The following is an 18291-nucleotide window of genomic DNA, read 5'->3' as shown; positions in this document are numbered from 1 at the left end:
GGGGAGGCTTATATACTCTCCCGGTGGCCTGCCAGGACAGGCCCCAGAATAACAGGCCTAAAAATACTACAAAGCAGTTAAGACCAGCCAATAGAGTAAGCCCCAACTGAGGACTGTGACGTCTGTGTCTGTGTGTGTGTGTATGTGTGTGTGCGGCTTACAGATGTATGCTCTGATGTGCTGGTGTGTGTTCAGTACATGCATTCACCAATCAGCACATACACACTACAACGTATCTGAACACACAAGTGAGTGTGAATTTGTGAATGTGTGTACGTCAGGTCGTGCATGTCAGCGTTTGTCCATATATGTATTGTGAATGCGTGCATTTGTGTGGCGTTGATGGGCGGGTGGAGGGGTTGAGCGGGCAGGTGGGAAGGTTGGCGGGTGAACACGTGTCGGGTCCGACGGAGGGTTTGGATTCGACGAAGAGTTGGCCGTTCAAAGAAAGAGATAGAAGGGTTTATGGAGGGCTTGGCATACAGTGACACCTACATCAGCATCAAACACACACACACATCTCAGCTGCACTTTGCAAGACACCTTCACTGGTGACATACAGATTAGTTTTATTAGATCAGAGATATACAAGGGAGATCTTGTGAGGTTAGTGGCTGCACATTCAGATAGAAGGTCAAATCAAAAAGGCTTTTTGTTGAGCAGGCTGGTGTCTGTCTCGGTGTGTTTTACAGGCTCACATCTACAGTTCCTAAAACAGTCAATGTTCACTAAATAGGCAAGGAAAAAGGAAGAAGAAAACAATCAAAAGAGCAAAACATTTTACACAAATAATAGACAAAAACTTTGAGAGAGGCTTTTCAAAGAAAGATCCTCCTCCTCAGACAGCTGAGTGTTCAACAGGAGCTGTGAATGAGGTAAAAAGAAACAAAAAATGTACATAAAGGTGCAATAGTTTCTAAACACAAAGGGTTTTTAATCTGACAAGAAATATAAAAAAATCTAAGTACAAATTTAAAAAATTTGCCTTTGGGTTATATGGGGATTTAAATCCTGGATCTACTTTTCTTCTGGGTTCAGTGAAGTGGAGGTAAAGGTATTGTATGTAACTCCCTATAGAACCACAAATTATTATTTTTACATTTCAGTTTATGTATGAATTTAATAAAAGAGAAATATGTTAATTTGTGAGCTTTAGAGACACTGGTGCTGATGCTGGAATTTTTTTTTCACCTTTTAACGCAGCCAGGCTAGCTGTTTCCCCCTGTTTCTAGCGAAGCTAAGCTAATCACCTGTGGCTCTTACTTCACATTTAGTGCACGCCAAGCCACCAAGAATAGCACCGGGCTTTGAAGCCAATTCGACAGAGTGGCCAAACTTTGTAATTACAATTTATTGTGTCTTGTCATGTGATGCACACTGGCCCAAAAAGACTTTTTCCCATAGATTTACACATCGTGAAAGAGGCATCTGTAAATCAGCGGATACATTTTTTTGAGTGTCACAACCCCCACGAAATGACTCCTTTCACTATCAGAATTTGATCTATTCAGTCCGATCAGATTCCCCCCCACCCCCGCCATCTTTAAGCCCGATGAGAGACAGAGACAGATGAAGATTAAAATGTAAAATTTAAGAAGATGTAAACAGAGGTAGCAAGACGCCCCATATAAGCACGCAATAACAAAATGTAGACACAGGTAGCAAGACACATAATATAAACGCAATATAAATGTAATATAAAGATACATATGCAACATATAAAAATATGAATATAATAAAAACAACCTATACTAAATTTACCTTAGGCAAAAAAAAAATGTCTGTGCCTTCCAAGTAGTCTATTTCCTCAGGCTATTTCATGCAGAGGGAGCTGAGAGCATCAAGGTTTTATCACCTTTACCTTCAACTTAACGCTGAATTTTCATCTCTTTAACGCATGTCTATATGTTATAAATACTGGAGGATTATTGAAGGAAAGCAAGTCCTAGAAAACTGCTTTTGAACCTCCATAAAAAACGAGAGAGAAGAGAGATATGAGGAGAACTTGTTGGGTGATCGCCATAACATATCATCCAACAGATACAGTATTACATAACACTGCCATATGTTGGTGTTGATGTTGAAATGTGGGCACTGCGGAAGGACTGCCACCTCCGCCGGTGGTGGATCCTCAGCCAGCTGACTGTGAAACCGCGTGGAGTAATAATGCCATCTGGAACAACTGTCAGCCAAGGAATCTCACTCTGGCTTATTAGGGAAAGCAGAGGAGCAGGGGGGGATTCTCTCCAACTTAAGGAGAGGTGAAACACACAGAGGGGAGATGTGAAGTACTGACATGGCAGAGAAATGAAAAGGAAATCACTGCAGGCTAAAAATGAGTGGCGTTAATCTGCTTCCAGGCACTAGTGAATTTCTTATAGTGAGAAAATATGGATCCCATTTCCCTTTCATGAGCTTTAGATGTCAGATTTTTTTTTTCTTCTCCTGATTTATCTCTTAATCCACCAACCACTAACACTATTTAACCTGCCAAGGTGGTGTCGAAATTTTGGCCAAGAAATTTGAAGGTGTCTTGCCTCTAAAGTGGTTATTAAATACACATGTAGAGTGTTATATATAGCAGTAGTAATGTTATTTATGCTTATTGTTTTGAGTCTGCACCTCAGAACAACCTAAATCTTGGTAAAATGGTTTGACAAAAGAAAAAATCTTAACTGAAGGTCTACTTATTAGCCTAACCCTAACCCCTAACCCTAACCCTAACCCTAACCCTAACCCCCTAACCCTAATCCTAACCCCCTAACCCTAACCCTAACCCTCTAACCCTAACCCTAACCCTCTAACCTTAACCCCCTAATCCTAACCCTAACCCTAACCCTAACCCTAACCCTTTTTTAAGAACTTTCAACCACATCTCATGATTCTCCTTAGCTGTTATCATTTGACCAAAGTTCAATACTGAGCTCATTTGTCATGATGTGCTCTACTGTATCTTCACGACAACGGAGCAAACTCCATCGTTTGAGGAAGACCTTGAGATGCAGTTGAAAGCACCAGTAAGTGGACCTTGAGTTTAAAAAAAATGTCAAACTGCTGTTTTCAAGGTTGAGAATGAGCTTTCACACTGAACTCACACACTTAAAATGCTGTACATAAACCTTACAGCATAAATTAGAAATTATTTTGCATTTTTTAGCAAATGAAATAAAAGTGCAGCGGATAAAATTAACATGCACTGTGGACTTGGCAAAAGTTGGGCCATGTTAAGCTCGCCAGGTGGTTCCAGCTGTGTGCGGTACTGTGGCTAAATGCAGCTTCACTATATTTACTTCTTACTGGAGGCATCACAAGCTGTTTCCTTAAGATCTGAGGGAGCTACTGGGTGTGTATTCGTCAAACATATCAGAAACATATTTTGGCTCTAGGCTGTTATGTGATTTATAAACTAGCCAGGGTACCTTAAAATCTATTCACTAACTAACCAACTAACTCACTGGGAGTCAGTGTGAAGATTTAGGAATCAGAGCAATGTGTTCACTTGTCTTAGATCTTTTTTTATTGTAGCAGCAGCAGCAGTCTGAATGCGTTGCGGTTGTCTTTTTAGTCAGATCAGACACGACACCATTGCACTCTGCTGGAGATGAAGGCATGAATGAGTTTCTCTAAATCCCACGTGAGCATGAGACCTCTGATTCTTGCTATTTTTAGATGATCAAAAGTCATTAGTGTGGCTGTGCTGTGCAGCTGGAACTACAATCTGAGTCCATTAAAACAAAAGATTTTCTAACTTGGACGCTGTGAGGAAAAACCTTGAGAGCGTGACAGAGTAACTGCTATGATCAGAGGTTTGACTTCCTCCCACAGATCTCTGGGACCAAACCTTTAAAGTCTGCTAATAAGTATGTGCTGTACAATATAGAGCACACCTACCTAATGAAATAATTAAGTAACTCCAGTGAGTATACAAGCATACCTGCCACAGCCTCAGAAGTATCAGTTCTAAGCTTATTGCAGTTCTCCCCCCTACTTTTTAACAGCTGGTGTATGTGGCTTAAAAAAGCATAATCTGGACAGCTGGCCTCTAAAAATAAAAATTCAATAATGGATGGGTTGTTTATGCACTGCAATTTTTGACTGTTAACTCTAAAAAAACACCCAGTGACAAAGCCCAACATGTCCTGGAATGAAAACACTACTGAAGCTACAGTAGGCCAGCATACTTACAGTATCCAAAGTAAACTCACAGCCTGGTTCCAGACCTCTGAATCACCACCCAGGTCTCCGATATCTTTAGTGATCCAAATATGAATAAATAGAATATTTTATAAGGTATATGTTCCACAGTAACCCACAACTTTATCAGAGGCTTATGGCCAAAAATTTCCACCATTATTCTTGTAGACTGTAGTATCAGTTTCCCACACTGTGGATAACACATGAAAAGGAGCTGAAAGAAGGTGTCATCTTTATGACGGTAGTTTAGCAATATGTTTCAGCAATGTCATATAAAACCTTATTTTACCATTTCAAGGTAGCAGAGTAAAAGAGACAGTTTTTTCTGTCAGGGCACCATTATTATGGAATGACCTGCCCGAGAATCTCTAACTTATCTTCTCTTAACTCACTTCTAAAAACTCACTTTTATCATGAGACTTTCTTATAGTGTTTATTTATTGATTGATTTATATTTATCTTTTATTATGTATCTGTGGGAATGTTCTTTTATGTCTGCCTTGTAAAGCACTTTGTGATTGCTGGTTTTGATAAGTACAATATAAATAAACTTTATTATTATAATTATTATTATTATTATTATTAGTAGTAGTAGTAGTAATAGTAGTAGTCGTAGTAGTAGTATCTCAAATAATTCATATTTATGTAGCCTAACTGTTAAGTTGCATTGCTGCAATAACCTCATGGAATATATAAAGCACTTTTATTACTTTTAACAGATATAAGCTACTCATGATGTTGCATTAGCTTTTTGGAATATTTGCCTGAAATGAATACAAAATGCCTCATCAGTAAATGTTTTACCATGTAAATATATACATACATGTATACATGTATATACATAATTACAGACTATGACTTGATCTTGTTTCTTATTTGTTTTCTGAGTGGTTAGGCTGGTGGATCCCGGCCAGTGGTCGGACAAATGTAAGGTCATGAGATGATTGACAGGATAGGAAAGTAGAAAAAAAACACCTCTGTTACATCAAAGTATCTATTTCAGACCTTTCTCTAGGTAGCTTTGCATCTGAAATTATTCAAATACCATAAAGGGGAAAAAAGACTGTGTTTGATCTGGTCATAACTGGTGGACATACTTTACACAGCTGATAACGAGGGTTTGCAAGTAGGTTGGGAAACACTTTGATAAGCCACAGAAAACTTTCCATAAAGTTTTATTTCTGATAATGCATCTATGTAAATAACACTTAGTTTCTTATCTAATTTCTAAACTAAGTTTAAAAATGAACCAACTAATTTTGTGTGTTTCTCAGCTTGAAGGAGAGTAATTATATGCACATCTTGTAGGTTCAAGGCTATCAGAAAACAGCATAGATGAAAAAAGGTAACGCCTGCACATCTACTCCAACAGTTTAGTTTAATAATGACAACATTTTGATAATAATTGGATCTTTGTCAGGTTAGAATGTTTAAAAAATGGAAACCACATCTTTATGCTTATCATGTACACCAATAGACTGACAAGCTCTATGATGGCAGGTGTGGTTAACCTCAGGGTGATAAACATCCCAAAATAATTAATAATTCAATAAAGTACATAGAAAACAGCAATACAAAAGCCACAGAACAATACATTACATTCATAATGCCATACATCAGAATCAACATCAACTACGTTCACAAATATATTGTAATAAGTAAGAATTTATAAAATGTGTGTGTGTCAGAGTCTAGAAATATACAACATATGCAGTATATATATTTATATATATAGAGAGAGAGTTTACAAGCTTTACCTTTAAGATAAAGTTAGTCGTTTTTTAACTATTTTCTGATTAGTCTGTATATTAAAAGACTTGCCAATAAGGTTTCAATCATATGTTTTGAATTTGGTGAATTTGGCTGTATGTTTATCTACAGTAGACCTATATGTACTGTACTTTTATATATGACTGCTGCAGTAAAGAAATACTGCATCTGAGCAGGTGTTACACTGCATTTGGTGACCCATCAGATTCTGTGACCTGCAGTGTTGGAAGTAGTAGTACTCAGATCCTTTACTTAAGTAAAAGTATCAATACCAAAATGTAAAAATACTTCATTACAAGAAAAATCCTACATTTAAAATCCTACTTAAGTAAAAGTATAGAGGTTTTACCAGCTAAATTTACTTAAGTGATTAATACTTTTACTTCAATACTGTAAGTAGGGTTTTAAATGCAGTACAGTGAGTACTTCCTACACTGCAGGTCACATAATCTGATGGGTGACCAAACACGGTGTAACACCTGCTCAGATGCAGCGTTTCTCTCTCTCTCGGACATGAAACTAATAACTACTAGCTGAGCTTCTCTTGTCGTTGTCATGTCGGATCATCTGTGACAGTCCCAACAAATGAACCGAGCTGTCTCGCGCCTGCAGCGGTGGGCGGGGTCGTTGCTGGTTCAGGCGCTCGGCGGGCGCGTGCTGTCATCCACACCTGGTGATGACCGTTGATTGCTTCATGACACCGTCGTTACTTTTTTTTTTTTTTTTTTTTTTTTTAAATGTAGCCACTGAAAAAAACTAAGTCGACACACGTCTTTTTGTACTTTCGGACCAAAAAAAGAAAACGGAAAACCCGGTGAGAGAAGATATTTCGACGTTATTTGGAAACCGGGAACAGTATGAAAACCGTTAAGGACGATGGAGAGGTGACCGGCTTGTCGGTGAATCGATTTACTGGAGGTAAGATGCATTTTATAACTGCCTGCTAACGGTTTTTCTTGCACAAGTATACAGCCGTGACAGGTATGTATTTTCTTTTTCGTTTTCTCAACTCCGTCTAAAATAATTTAGTAATGCAAACTACTCTTAAGTTGCTGACTAGCTACTTGTCATCCACAACAAGAGGTGTGTTAGCTAAGAGTTGACAGTTGCTAACTTACAGTGTTAGCTTGTTAAACTGCAGCCTGTGTGTGATGGAGAGAAATGGAGAGAAAAGAGACAGACTCCTTAATTAAATGGGACACACAAACTGCACCACAGGAGGGCTAATTTACTTAAAAGGAAAATTAGACAGTGTGGGAACAAGACTTCATCCCTGAGTAACAGCCTCCATCATGTAGTTTTGACTGGTTACTATTTGTCAGCTGTTACAGTAATTTAGTATTTAAAGTGGGCATAGGACACCAGCTGCACAATACAAACCTGAGAATTCAGAGTTTACTATGAGAGAAAAGTAACTGGCAACTGTTTTGATAATTGATTAATCGTTTTGAGTGATTTTTTAAAGTCCCCCTCCACTTAAAAATGTGTTTTTTCTATCTTGTTACTTGACTTAGACGTTATAGCTTCACTGTGCAGAATGATATATGTGCAGGTTTTGACACTAGAAGGCTGTTTTCACATTGATCTGCTGAAGGGGGGAAAGTTTCTCTGTGCTCTGACCTTAAGGTGCGTACCTACCTGCATGATCTGTGACATCACAGGTAGTTTGGAGCCAATCGTGGTCCAGACCAGTATGATAATGGAAACTTCTCAGTGAAGTAGGAGGCATCTTGTGTCCAGCAGTTAAACTGTATCCTATAAACTATACTAAAATATATTTGCACAGTCATAGATTGTGTATTTTTTTAATAAGGGAGAAGAAGATGCAATTTTCAGAATTTTTAACTAGTTAACTGAACTTTTTTGTGGAAAAACAATATTAGACACAAATTATTCATCAAAACAGAGTATTTTTTATAAATCTTAAAACATGTCTGGAGGGGATCTTCAAGAACAAAACCTAGAAATCTTGGTTTGAGCCTCTTAAATGTGGGTTTTTTTCTGGTTTCTTTTGTCCTCTGTGATAGTAAACTGCATATTTTTGGGTTGTGAATCGTTGGTCGGAGCAAAACAAGAGAATTTAGGTTGCATTTTGGGCGTTTGGAAACTATGTAGGTTTGCAATGATTAGTCAGTTATGAGAATAGTCTATTGACAGAAATTTAATCGTTAATTATTTTGATCATCATTGAAGAAGAAATGTCCAAATGTCCAAATTCTCTGGGTTCAGTTTCTCTTTTCTGGTTTCTTCAGGCTTCTGTGACAGTAAACTGAATATCTTTGGGTTGTAGATGTTGGTCGGGACAAAACAAGACATTTGAGAACGTCACCTTGGGTGTGATTGATATTTTTCCACAATATTTTGACATTTTATCAACCAAACAACTAATCAAATAATCAAGAAAATGATCAGATTAATCAATAATGAAAACAACTGTAGTTGCAGCCCTAGCACTGTCTCAGATATTAGATTAGAGAGACAAAATACAAAATAAAATGTTCTGTCTTGCATACCCTGTAGTGGATTCACATATAAGTCTTAAAATATTGCATCCCAAGACATGCCATGGTATTTGGCATTTTGCGAGGAATACATCAGAACTAATTATATATGGATAGAAGAAAAATGTTGAGCATACAAGCAGAATAAACAGTGTCATCAGTGCCAACACACATGTAAACAAGCAGCTTTAAATTGAACAAACAGTGAAATGTGGCATCTTGAAAGCTTCATGCTTTCCAACATTGTTCTGGGTCTTACAGCGTATTTACAGAGAACATGCAACTAGGGCTGCAACTATTTTCATCATAGATTAATCTGGTAAGATTCTTTTGTGATGAATCAATTCCAGTAGTCGTTTTGTCTATGAAATGTCAGAGAACAGTGAAAAATGCCCATCATATTTTCCCACAGCCCAAGTTGATGCATTCACATGTCTTGTTTGGTCCGACCATTAGTCCAAAACCCAAAGAGATACAGTTTATCTTCACAGAAGACAAAAAAATCCTCATTTTGAGAACCCAGGCATTTTTGCTGCAGTGCTACATGCAACTGGAGAAAATGCTTTACCTCCTAGATTTCACTGCAATGGCCAAGATACAGATACAGCAACAAAAATACTGTATTTATGACAGTTTAGTTAAATTAGTAGAGAGATGATGGAAGATAAGATACAATTCAGGGATCAGAGCTTTTACAAGAAACGGGTCAAAGAGGTAGGTACAGAAAATCAGAAAAAACAAAGTAAAAAGTAAAAGTACCAAACGATAATCTTTAGGTCCATTTTAAGTCCATTGACGAAAAATTAATATACTGTTCTGATAATCAGTTTTCAAGTGAAAAATGTCAAACATTTGCTGGTTGCAGCTTCTCAAATGTGAGGATTTGCTGCTTTGCTTTGTCTTACATGATGAATTTAATATCCTTGGATTTATTGACTGTTGGTCAGACAAAACAAGCAGTTTAAATATGTAACTTTGGGCTCTAGGAAACTGTGATCAGGATTTTTCACAATGTACTCACATTTTATTGACCGAACAAATATTTGATAAATCAAATTTACAGCTTAATCAATCCTATAATCCTTAGTTGTTGTTGCCCTACTACAGAAAAAATAGTGTAAATATGTTCAAAAGCATTAGTGCAGTTCCAAATATCCCTGAGCAGAAGGACATTGTGACTTGTGATGTAGCGCTGATGCAACATTTATGATGTAATAGATGTACAGTGTAGTAGTAATCTAATAAGCATGAAAGTGAAGAAATGTAAAAATGTAAATGATCAGAAACAGGATTTGGGGAGGGGGGGAATCACAGGAGAAGACTTTTCCTTCATACTTAAGTCTTTTTTGTCTTTTTCTACTCATTTCGTACATCATGCTTGTATAGAAACAGTTCATAGAAAGACAAAGTATTAACCTTATGAACCTTCCTTTGCCTTATCTTGTAATTTTAATTGGTCTTTTGTAGAACTGAGTCTTAAGCTTTATAGTGCTGAATACTTGCAAAGTTCACAGCCTTGTTTAAAAGAATTCTGTTTACCTGTGACTTTGAATTTCCTCCAACAAGCACTTTTTTCCCTCACATCATTCAGTGTGTATTGTGTAACTGCCTGTCTGAACTAGGATTAGCTCTTTTTTTTTATGTGCCATTTGGCTGGCACTTTCATCCTGAGCTCCTCGTGGACTTGAGAGTGCATACATGTTGTTTTGTTCCAGTGAGAGTCAAGCCTCTATCTCTGACGCTGTTAACGCCATGTTGACCTACTCGGGGAATACACCCTGTTAGTACTGTACTTTACACGTTAAGAAAAACCATGTAGGGTCAGACTATATAGGTGTTTTATGGTTGATTTATATTTTTAAATTGAATTCGGTGACAGCTGATATTCTGTACAGGATGCACAACTGTACAGTATTTTAAAATCTAACAATTATTACAGTGTATACTGTATATAAATACTTGTATTTTCCATTTTTTATCAGTTCTTCTGGTACAAAGACCTGACTTGTGTGCAGATACTCTGACTTCTGAATATGTGAAAAAAAGGGCAAATAGTCAGTGTTTCAACTATAGAAGAAAAACCTCTGTGATAGGATTTTTCTCTGGAATTTTCTCTGGATAAAATAACCAAATGGGAATCATCAATTTATGGCTAATTCAGTGAGTTTGTCAATGAAAAATAAAGGTACTTCATCACATTGATGCAATAATCCTGCAAATCCAGTATTGCCATAAAGAAGTTCATTAACTTGCAACAATGCCTGCAGATACCTAATAGAGCAAGAGATATTATTAAAGTTATAGTGTCCTCTGTATAAAGGGTATGACTTTATACATGGTTGAATACATTTATTTACACTACACAGTTGTTTGGAATCTGCCAACATTAGAGGTAATGTGCTAGTAATTTTGATCAATTACACAATAAATCAGACAGCCTTTACCATTATTTTTAATGATACATTGTTAGTTGAACTTTTTAAGCCAATATTAGCAGTCTGCACAATCCACTGAGTTAAAGAGGACCTTCTATTCCAAACTAAGATAATAAAGATTCACAAAATCTACTTTAAAAATAAAATAATGTATCTGTCCAAAAGTATTTTTCTATCCAGCCAGAAATCACAATTGGGTATTAGTCAGTAGCTAACCCTAGGTCTTCCAATATATTCATATTTTAATAATTTGTTTGTTTTTTGTTTGTTTTTTTGGGAGCAAATATTATGTAAAAATGTTCAGAGTACATCTACAGTGTTTTGCTGTACTGTCTACCAGGGACATGTTTCACCAAATTTGCAATTCGCGAGCAGCGACTTGCAACTTGAGATCATCTCGGGTCATGTTCATTTCAACACTAATCAGAAGAAGCACCATACTTGCATGTGCATGCGAGAGGACTCTAGGAATTGCAAATTTACTTATTTGTGAGTGACAAATCATTTGTGAAACAGGCCCCAGGACCTCCCCTTCTCTGCCTCCTCTGTCAGCCTTAAACAGCAGTGTCAGTGGTGTGTTCATGGACGCATGGGAATTTGGTTCACAGTGTTAATTGTTTGTTAAGTGTCATTCATTAACTGCTGTCTGGCAGGACTGCAGTGAAATCAAGTAGCTACTGGTAAAGCCATTAATCAATCAGCTCCGATACAGCGACTGTGGACAGTTACTTCACTTCCAGCTCCTTCAGTCACCTTTTTGAAGCACTTTACTTGCCAAGTTGAATAAGTACAACCGTTTGTTTGTGTTAAACTGGTATTGGCTTAATAGAAAAACATGGTACAGTATAAGGACTTACGTAAAATGTAAAACATCTGGGTACTTTTTCATTCTTGTTTCATCTTTATTATTTCTCAGCTCATTAATCTACTTTAGTCTATAAATTGTCCAAAATAATGATAAATCCTCATTACAGTTTATCAAAGCTCTAAGTCATGTCAATGAATTGTTTTGCTGTCTGAGTCCAGAAATGAAAATGTAATCAGTTTACAATGAAATGAAAACAAAGAAGAGCCAGCATCAGCTCACATTTAAAGCTGTTATGAACAAATATTTGGCATTTATACTTGATAAAGGACCTAAACAATGAATCACCTTAATGAAATGAATCACTTTTTTCTAGCTACAGCAACCGCTAACATCAGACTAAAATACAATAGGATTTACTTCACTCATACTTTTTGCAACATTTGTAACCTGTTATTTTATTAGCATAATGGCTATCCAATTTCTGGCTTATAAATTACTGCAGAGTTAGACGAACAAAAGATAACCAAACAAACAGAATTTATATGAAACCTAGACATCTAAAACGATGTTGTTTTCATATTAATATTTTTTTAAACTTAATTTTAAGCCAAAACAAACTTGTCGTAAAGCTACATTAAGTCATTTTTGACCTCAAGGGATTAAAACAAATTCACAGAAACACAGATATAATATAATATTAGATTATTAATTTGTTGTGGATAATGTTTTGCCCACCTAGACATCCAGCAGAAAAAGAGCGACGGTATCCTATTGGAGTCTTGTGTTAAATCCAGTATTCAGTCTGCTGGTATCCACCGACTCCTGAGAACAATATCTGGCTCTTTATTTATGTCACGCACACCAGCGTGCACCCTCGCAGCCATGCAGACGCGGAAAGCATGAATTGGCCTTTGGTTTGCAAGATGCTCCTCTTTCATACCAGCCAGGTAGCATACACACATTTCGTCTGAGCTTTCTTTCTGGAAACTACAAACAATTGTTTTTATATTGGGGGATTATCAAGAGTGGTGTGACTTAACCATAAAGTCTGTGTGTAACAGTGAGCTAAAAGAGGCTAACAGCTGCACAAAGCTGTGGAATTAGGTGTTAATTTTCACTGGGTTCACAGCTGAATTTTCACATTGCAGTCATTTGATAATGTAGGAATATCACCTCATGCATGTTTGTTTTGACACATTTGTCTGTATACTGTACTGCCATTTTCTCTATATTATAACTGCATATTCAGTTAAATTATTATGAAATTATTTGGCAGTATCATACAAACCTATTGTTCTGTTCATCCAAGTGTGTCTAATTCAGTACAAGTATTTGTCTTGGTTGATGTACTGCAGTACATAGGACATAGACATAAATGATCTGAAGAGCAAGTATCACGAGGTGACAACTCAGGTCACCTTGGCCTTAAAAGGGATTGTCAACTTTTTCATAAAGAAAATCAGGCACCAGTCTATTGCAACAGGAGAAATTACCCTTAAATTTATGATGTCACCAGGATAAAAGAAAATCAGCTGCTTAATGAACAGTGAGTTTGTTGATAGAAAAATATTTTTGTGCAAACCTGTGTACAAAAATGTAATTTAAATGATCTCTACCTCTTGTTCCACAAAGGCAGACGTCCATTGATTCTTCAAGGAAAAGTTGAAAATTGTACATCCCAGTGACGATACACTTCACTATGATTTCTTGCTAGTTTACACACACTGATTAAACTGTCGTGAGACTCCGGGTTAAATATGTGGATTCTCTCTGAAAATGTATTTCATATTGTAAGATTGACTTATTTTGCTCTTGATTTGGATATTTGCAGGCCAACATCAAGCATAGGTTAAATCTGAGCTTTATTTAGGAACCTGACAGAAGCTAGGACCTACTGTCAAGCTTTACATTGAGATTTAGTCAATTAAATGTTTTGAAACAACTATAATATGCAACTTAGACACTTAAGAAACTTATTTTTTTAATCTAATTTAGCCCTGTTAAACCTAGTCTATTGATCAGCAAATCTCTACCCTTCCTAGGGGGTCCTGTAACAATAATTTGGGAGAATATTGCAGGAACTTGGATTTATTTTTAATATTTATTGGTGCTTACTGTAAGGCAGCATTGTCAGACGTTTTTCCAGACACATACATTCCACCTTTTTTTTTTCCACAGACTTGAGTGAGTCATAAGTGTAAAAATAGTAAGAATGAATGTATAAATAATCACGAGGGAAACATAAGTTAATGATACCGGTGCAGTGCTAAATCATTTGGGACCATATCCAGAGTGTGTGCGTGAGCGGGACTGCATGCATTTTGTTTGAATATGTCTGTGCGTGCGTGTTTGTTTGTGTGCGGTTTCATGACAGACGCATTTTGTTATTCTCCTTGGCAAGCTGCACTTGGCCAGCATCTGAAAACGGACAATGTAAGGCAGGAGTCAGTCAGGAGGAGAGGAAATCCCACCCTGTGTTTGTCCACTAACTGTGTCTTTGCTGTCTTCCTGCTTGGAGCACAATACAACAAGGTGCCCTTCGCAGTTTATTGCAGTGGTTTAATGTGTTCTGTAGGTGCACAGAATTTTAAAGCATTCAGCAGAGAGACCTTTTTTTTTTTTTTTCTCTCAAAAGCAGGTCTGCACAAGCAAAGAGAGAGGCTTCTTTTCAAAATGAGATGGCTTAATCTATTTTGATAATAGTGACATGCACTCATGCAGAAATATTAATAGCACAAAGTAGCAGCCTTTAGTCTTGGCTGATAAAATGAAACATTTCTGTAGACTGGATTCTGAATGACGAACATCAGGAAATTATAATTTTCCACAAAAGAGATGGGTAGTGATTTCAAAATTAATTATTTAAGCACACATCAGATAAAGTAAGTACCACATACAGTATTATTGGATTTACCATGACTATTAATCTACAATAATTTTGACATTTTATTATGGATAAAGTGAAATATGAACCAACCCAACAATTGCTGCTGTCCACAAGGCTGTTACACAGTTTTTGTTCAAATTAATATTGTCATGACTCAAGTAGTGCACTGTTTGACTAGAAAAAAAGAAAAACACCAATAAATGAAAAACAATGAAATATGAAAAATAAAGTTTTAGAGCACTTAACAACCGCATTTATCATCAGATAGCAACATCTTGAAAATTTGTAAAATTACATAAATAAATAAACAATGTTAGTGCACACAGTAGCACCCAGCAGCATTTCTTTATGTTTCGTCCCAGTGAACATTTATTTAACACAACATCTGCCCGCGGAGTGGCGAACTTGATGCAGGGGGTCAACAACATCATTCCACAGCAGCCACACCAACAAGGCTGCCTGCAGATGTGTCAGGAGGGCCAGCCCTATAAACGCCAACGTCCCTGACTGACCGTGTGATGAAGGTGCGCCATTGGTCAGCCAATTGCCATGTGACTGAGTGAAGGTACATCATTGGTTGGCCGAAAGTCGCCGCTTCTGTGTCCGTTTCAAATTAAAAGCCCTCACATTCCAGCCATATACAAGGTTTTGACCTGCCGATTATCTCAAAATGCCAGATATTGGCCTGATTAATTGGCCAACTGATTAATGTTAAATTAATTAAATGTGAATTCAAACACATAAACTCAGCAGACAGAAGCAGACACCACCATCATGAATGTTAAATTAGTATTTTATCCAGGTGCTCTTGTAAGAGATTGTGATTTACAGTGAGGGCAGCGGGGGCACGATGATCCACGTTGCTGATTTGACCATTTCACTCGCTCACTTGAAAGTTAAAAGTGTCTGTGTCAGCATTGCTTCCCCATAAGGGCTTTTGGAAATGTAAAGACAACAAACATTTCCTGTAGAGGGTGTGCATGTGTGTGTAGAGGCCATCAGACCAGCGTGCCACACTGCAGGGGGAAAATATGTAAGGGAAGCTGGATGTCAAAGGACATGGCCACTATCTTCAATGTAATGCCACTTCTATGCTCTGCAAATTTTTGTATCTGACCGATCCAAGATTAGTCAAAGCTCCATTGAGATTGAAGTCACCTGTCTGTGTTTCTTTATGTTGTACACTATACTTAATATTTGAAAAGATGTAGAACAAAATCTTACTACTCTGCTGAAGGCATTTTTCTAAAAATGGAACCATAAAACAAACAGAATAGAAAAGATAAACCCACAGTAGTGTTCCTGTTTTTAGCATCTGTAGTTTCCAGCAGAGGGCAGTGTGTATGTGTCTCTGTGTCAATGGACAACATAATTTGTCCTGTTGAGTGGTCTTATGTTATTCAAGATCTTTTGCTCAGAAATCCCTTGTCACTGGGATGATTTAGTCTTCATTTGCATAAATAGAATTATGTTATATAACTGGTATCCATATATTAATCTGTCCGTAGTTATCAACACATACGGTTACTGTGCATTTTGTCTGCACAGGCCTGAGAATTATTGATCACGTCTGTAAATCTGTAGGCTTTATATCACTCACTGGCAAACAATCTGCAAATTCTACTTTATCAATTATGGAGAAACCTTGCATTTGCATCAAAGAGACATTCATCCTGTAATGTCAGATTTTATTTGTCATTTATTACCTTTTTCTCTGCTGCTGACTTTATCTCCCCTCGGGCAATGATAAAGATCATCCTTATCACATTTTTATTTGGACATTATGAGGAATATTTATTGGGGCAGTCGTAGCCTCGAGGTTGAGGAGGTGTGTTTGTGACCAGAGGGTTGCTGGTTCAAATCTGAGAGGCTCTGCCAAGAATTAGACAGGGAAAGTCAATAGACAACAGTCACATGCCTTTGAGCGAGCAAGTGTTGCACTTTGCAGGGGCACATGGCTGTTATTGGACACATGCGAGGATTGATTCTGTCAAACTCTAGGCAACCTTGGCATCCATTATTTGGCTGCCAAACAAAACACACATGTAGTTTGTGATGAGATATAACCACTCTGGTGCTAGTACAGCAACTGTGCTGGGACTGTTGGAGTGAGTGGTAGTCTGCAGCGGGTAGGTGTTGGAGTGATGACTGAAATGTGTTTGTAGGACAGACAGAGTTAAATAATACCTTTTTTTTCCTTCTCTGTTTTCTTGTGGATTTGTGGTGGATAATTTATGTTTAACATTACAAAAATGACATGTTTACAGTAAATAAAGGGGAAAAAAGAATGGACCCATGTTTGGTTAGGTTATGTAGTAATAATAATAATAATAATAATACCTTAACCTTAAACATTACTTAACAAGTTACAGTAAAAACAAAGAATAAGAAGTAAATAATATCCAAAACATAAGAGATGTAATTAAAAACAATAAGAGATTCCATCAGTTAAGAAAAAGCTGTGAGATAAAAAACATTTTAAGAAGGAAGGATGTTAATTAATAGACTGTAACAGCTTGAGAGGCTGAAAGATTTGTACTGAATATACTTTTATGCTACGTTCTGCTTGCCAGTCAGTATGGACTGTGTGCTGGTTCTGGTTTGTAAAGGATTGCCAATAGATTAATCAGGCTGAATGATAATCAAAAGACATTAGAAAGCATTGTTTCTCTTTGAGGCAGCCAGGTCAAGACTACAATTAAAGTTAGGTTAAAGCTATCAGTAAAGTTCATTTGTGTTCAGTAGCAACAAAAACAGGATGATAGGAAGTTGCCAATAATGATTCTGTCTTTGACCAAATTGTTTGTGAAAGTGAGCTTCAGTCTGAGCATGCTTCCTGTTTTCTGAGTGTGTGTGTGTGTTGCTGCACTGAACCAGCCGACTTCAGGACAATAGAAGGTCAAAGAGCACATCTGTCAGCAGGAACGCTGTCACCGAACTTCCAAAAACATAAAATACAAAACTGTTGGGGGGGGGGGGGGTTAAACTGTTTTCTGGATGCACTGAGCAAAACTCAGGAGACTCAGCGGCCACACATTTCTCTGTTCTCCTTTTAGCATCATCAGGTTTGGCTAACCCATTGTTGCTAACTTTGGAGCTTCCCCCTTCACTTTTCCAGCAGTTGGGGAAACAATATACGTGACTTTCTTTGTCTTGAGAAGCTGCAGCATTTATTAACTGACACACTGTAGCCTGTACTGTATATTTACTACCACATTGACAACTTACTGCTAATCTTTGCCTCTGCTCCGCTCGCATTCACTGTCACTTTTCTGCTGCTCGCTCTCTTGCTTAAATGCTATTGATATCCGAATGAATGGATATTTGGCGTTATTTTTGGCATCAAAAAAATCTTTTTTTGACCTGGTGGGGGTCCTCGTTGGCCTGGCAGCCCGCCAGACCTGTATAATTATAAGGGAAACATTGCACCACCGTTTTATAGTTGTAACAGTAGCAACGCAGTAGGCTACGGCTGAGCCTATGACATAAGCACGTGTCGACAGTGTTTTTGTAATTACTCTCACTGCCAGAAGGGGGAGACAAAAGTCCTGCACTCCAGCTTTAAATCATGAAATTCACAGTTTAGTATTTTCTTTAAAGGTTGGAGCATCTTATGAAGTAATTATTATTTATGATGTTTCAAATAGACTGGCAATCAATTAGCCGATCAACTGAAAATGAATCACCAATCGTTTT

The 18291-nt window shown here is 37.3% G+C and overlaps 1 protein-coding gene across 5 annotated transcripts in view; it reads left to right on the top strand.

The window, feature by feature from the left end:
• Window positions 1–6471: 6471 nt before the first annotated feature.
• slc4a11 (solute carrier family 4 member 11) overlaps window positions 6472–18291 on the top strand; it is a 126204-nt gene continuing 114384 nt past the window's right edge. For 3 of the 5 annotated variants that reach the window (XM_044374665.1, XM_044374662.1, XM_044374666.1), the window contains exon 1: window positions 6472–6882. In XM_044374665.1, the coding sequence (XP_044230600.1) occupies window positions 6822–6882 (61 nt within the window). In that variant the 5' untranslated portion in view covers window positions 6472–6821. The remainder of the gene's footprint in view (window positions 6883–18291) is intronic. The other 2 variants (XM_044374671.1, XM_044374669.1) reach the window with 2 other exon arrangements.

Source organism: Thunnus albacares, chromosome 15, assembly GCF_914725855.1.
Source record: "Thunnus albacares chromosome 15, fThuAlb1.1, whole genome shotgun sequence".
NCBI lineage: Eukaryota > Metazoa > Chordata > Actinopteri > Scombriformes > Scombridae > Thunnus > Thunnus albacares.
The sequence above is the reverse complement of the archived record's forward strand: the minus strand, read 5'-3'. Positions and strand labels throughout refer to the sequence as shown.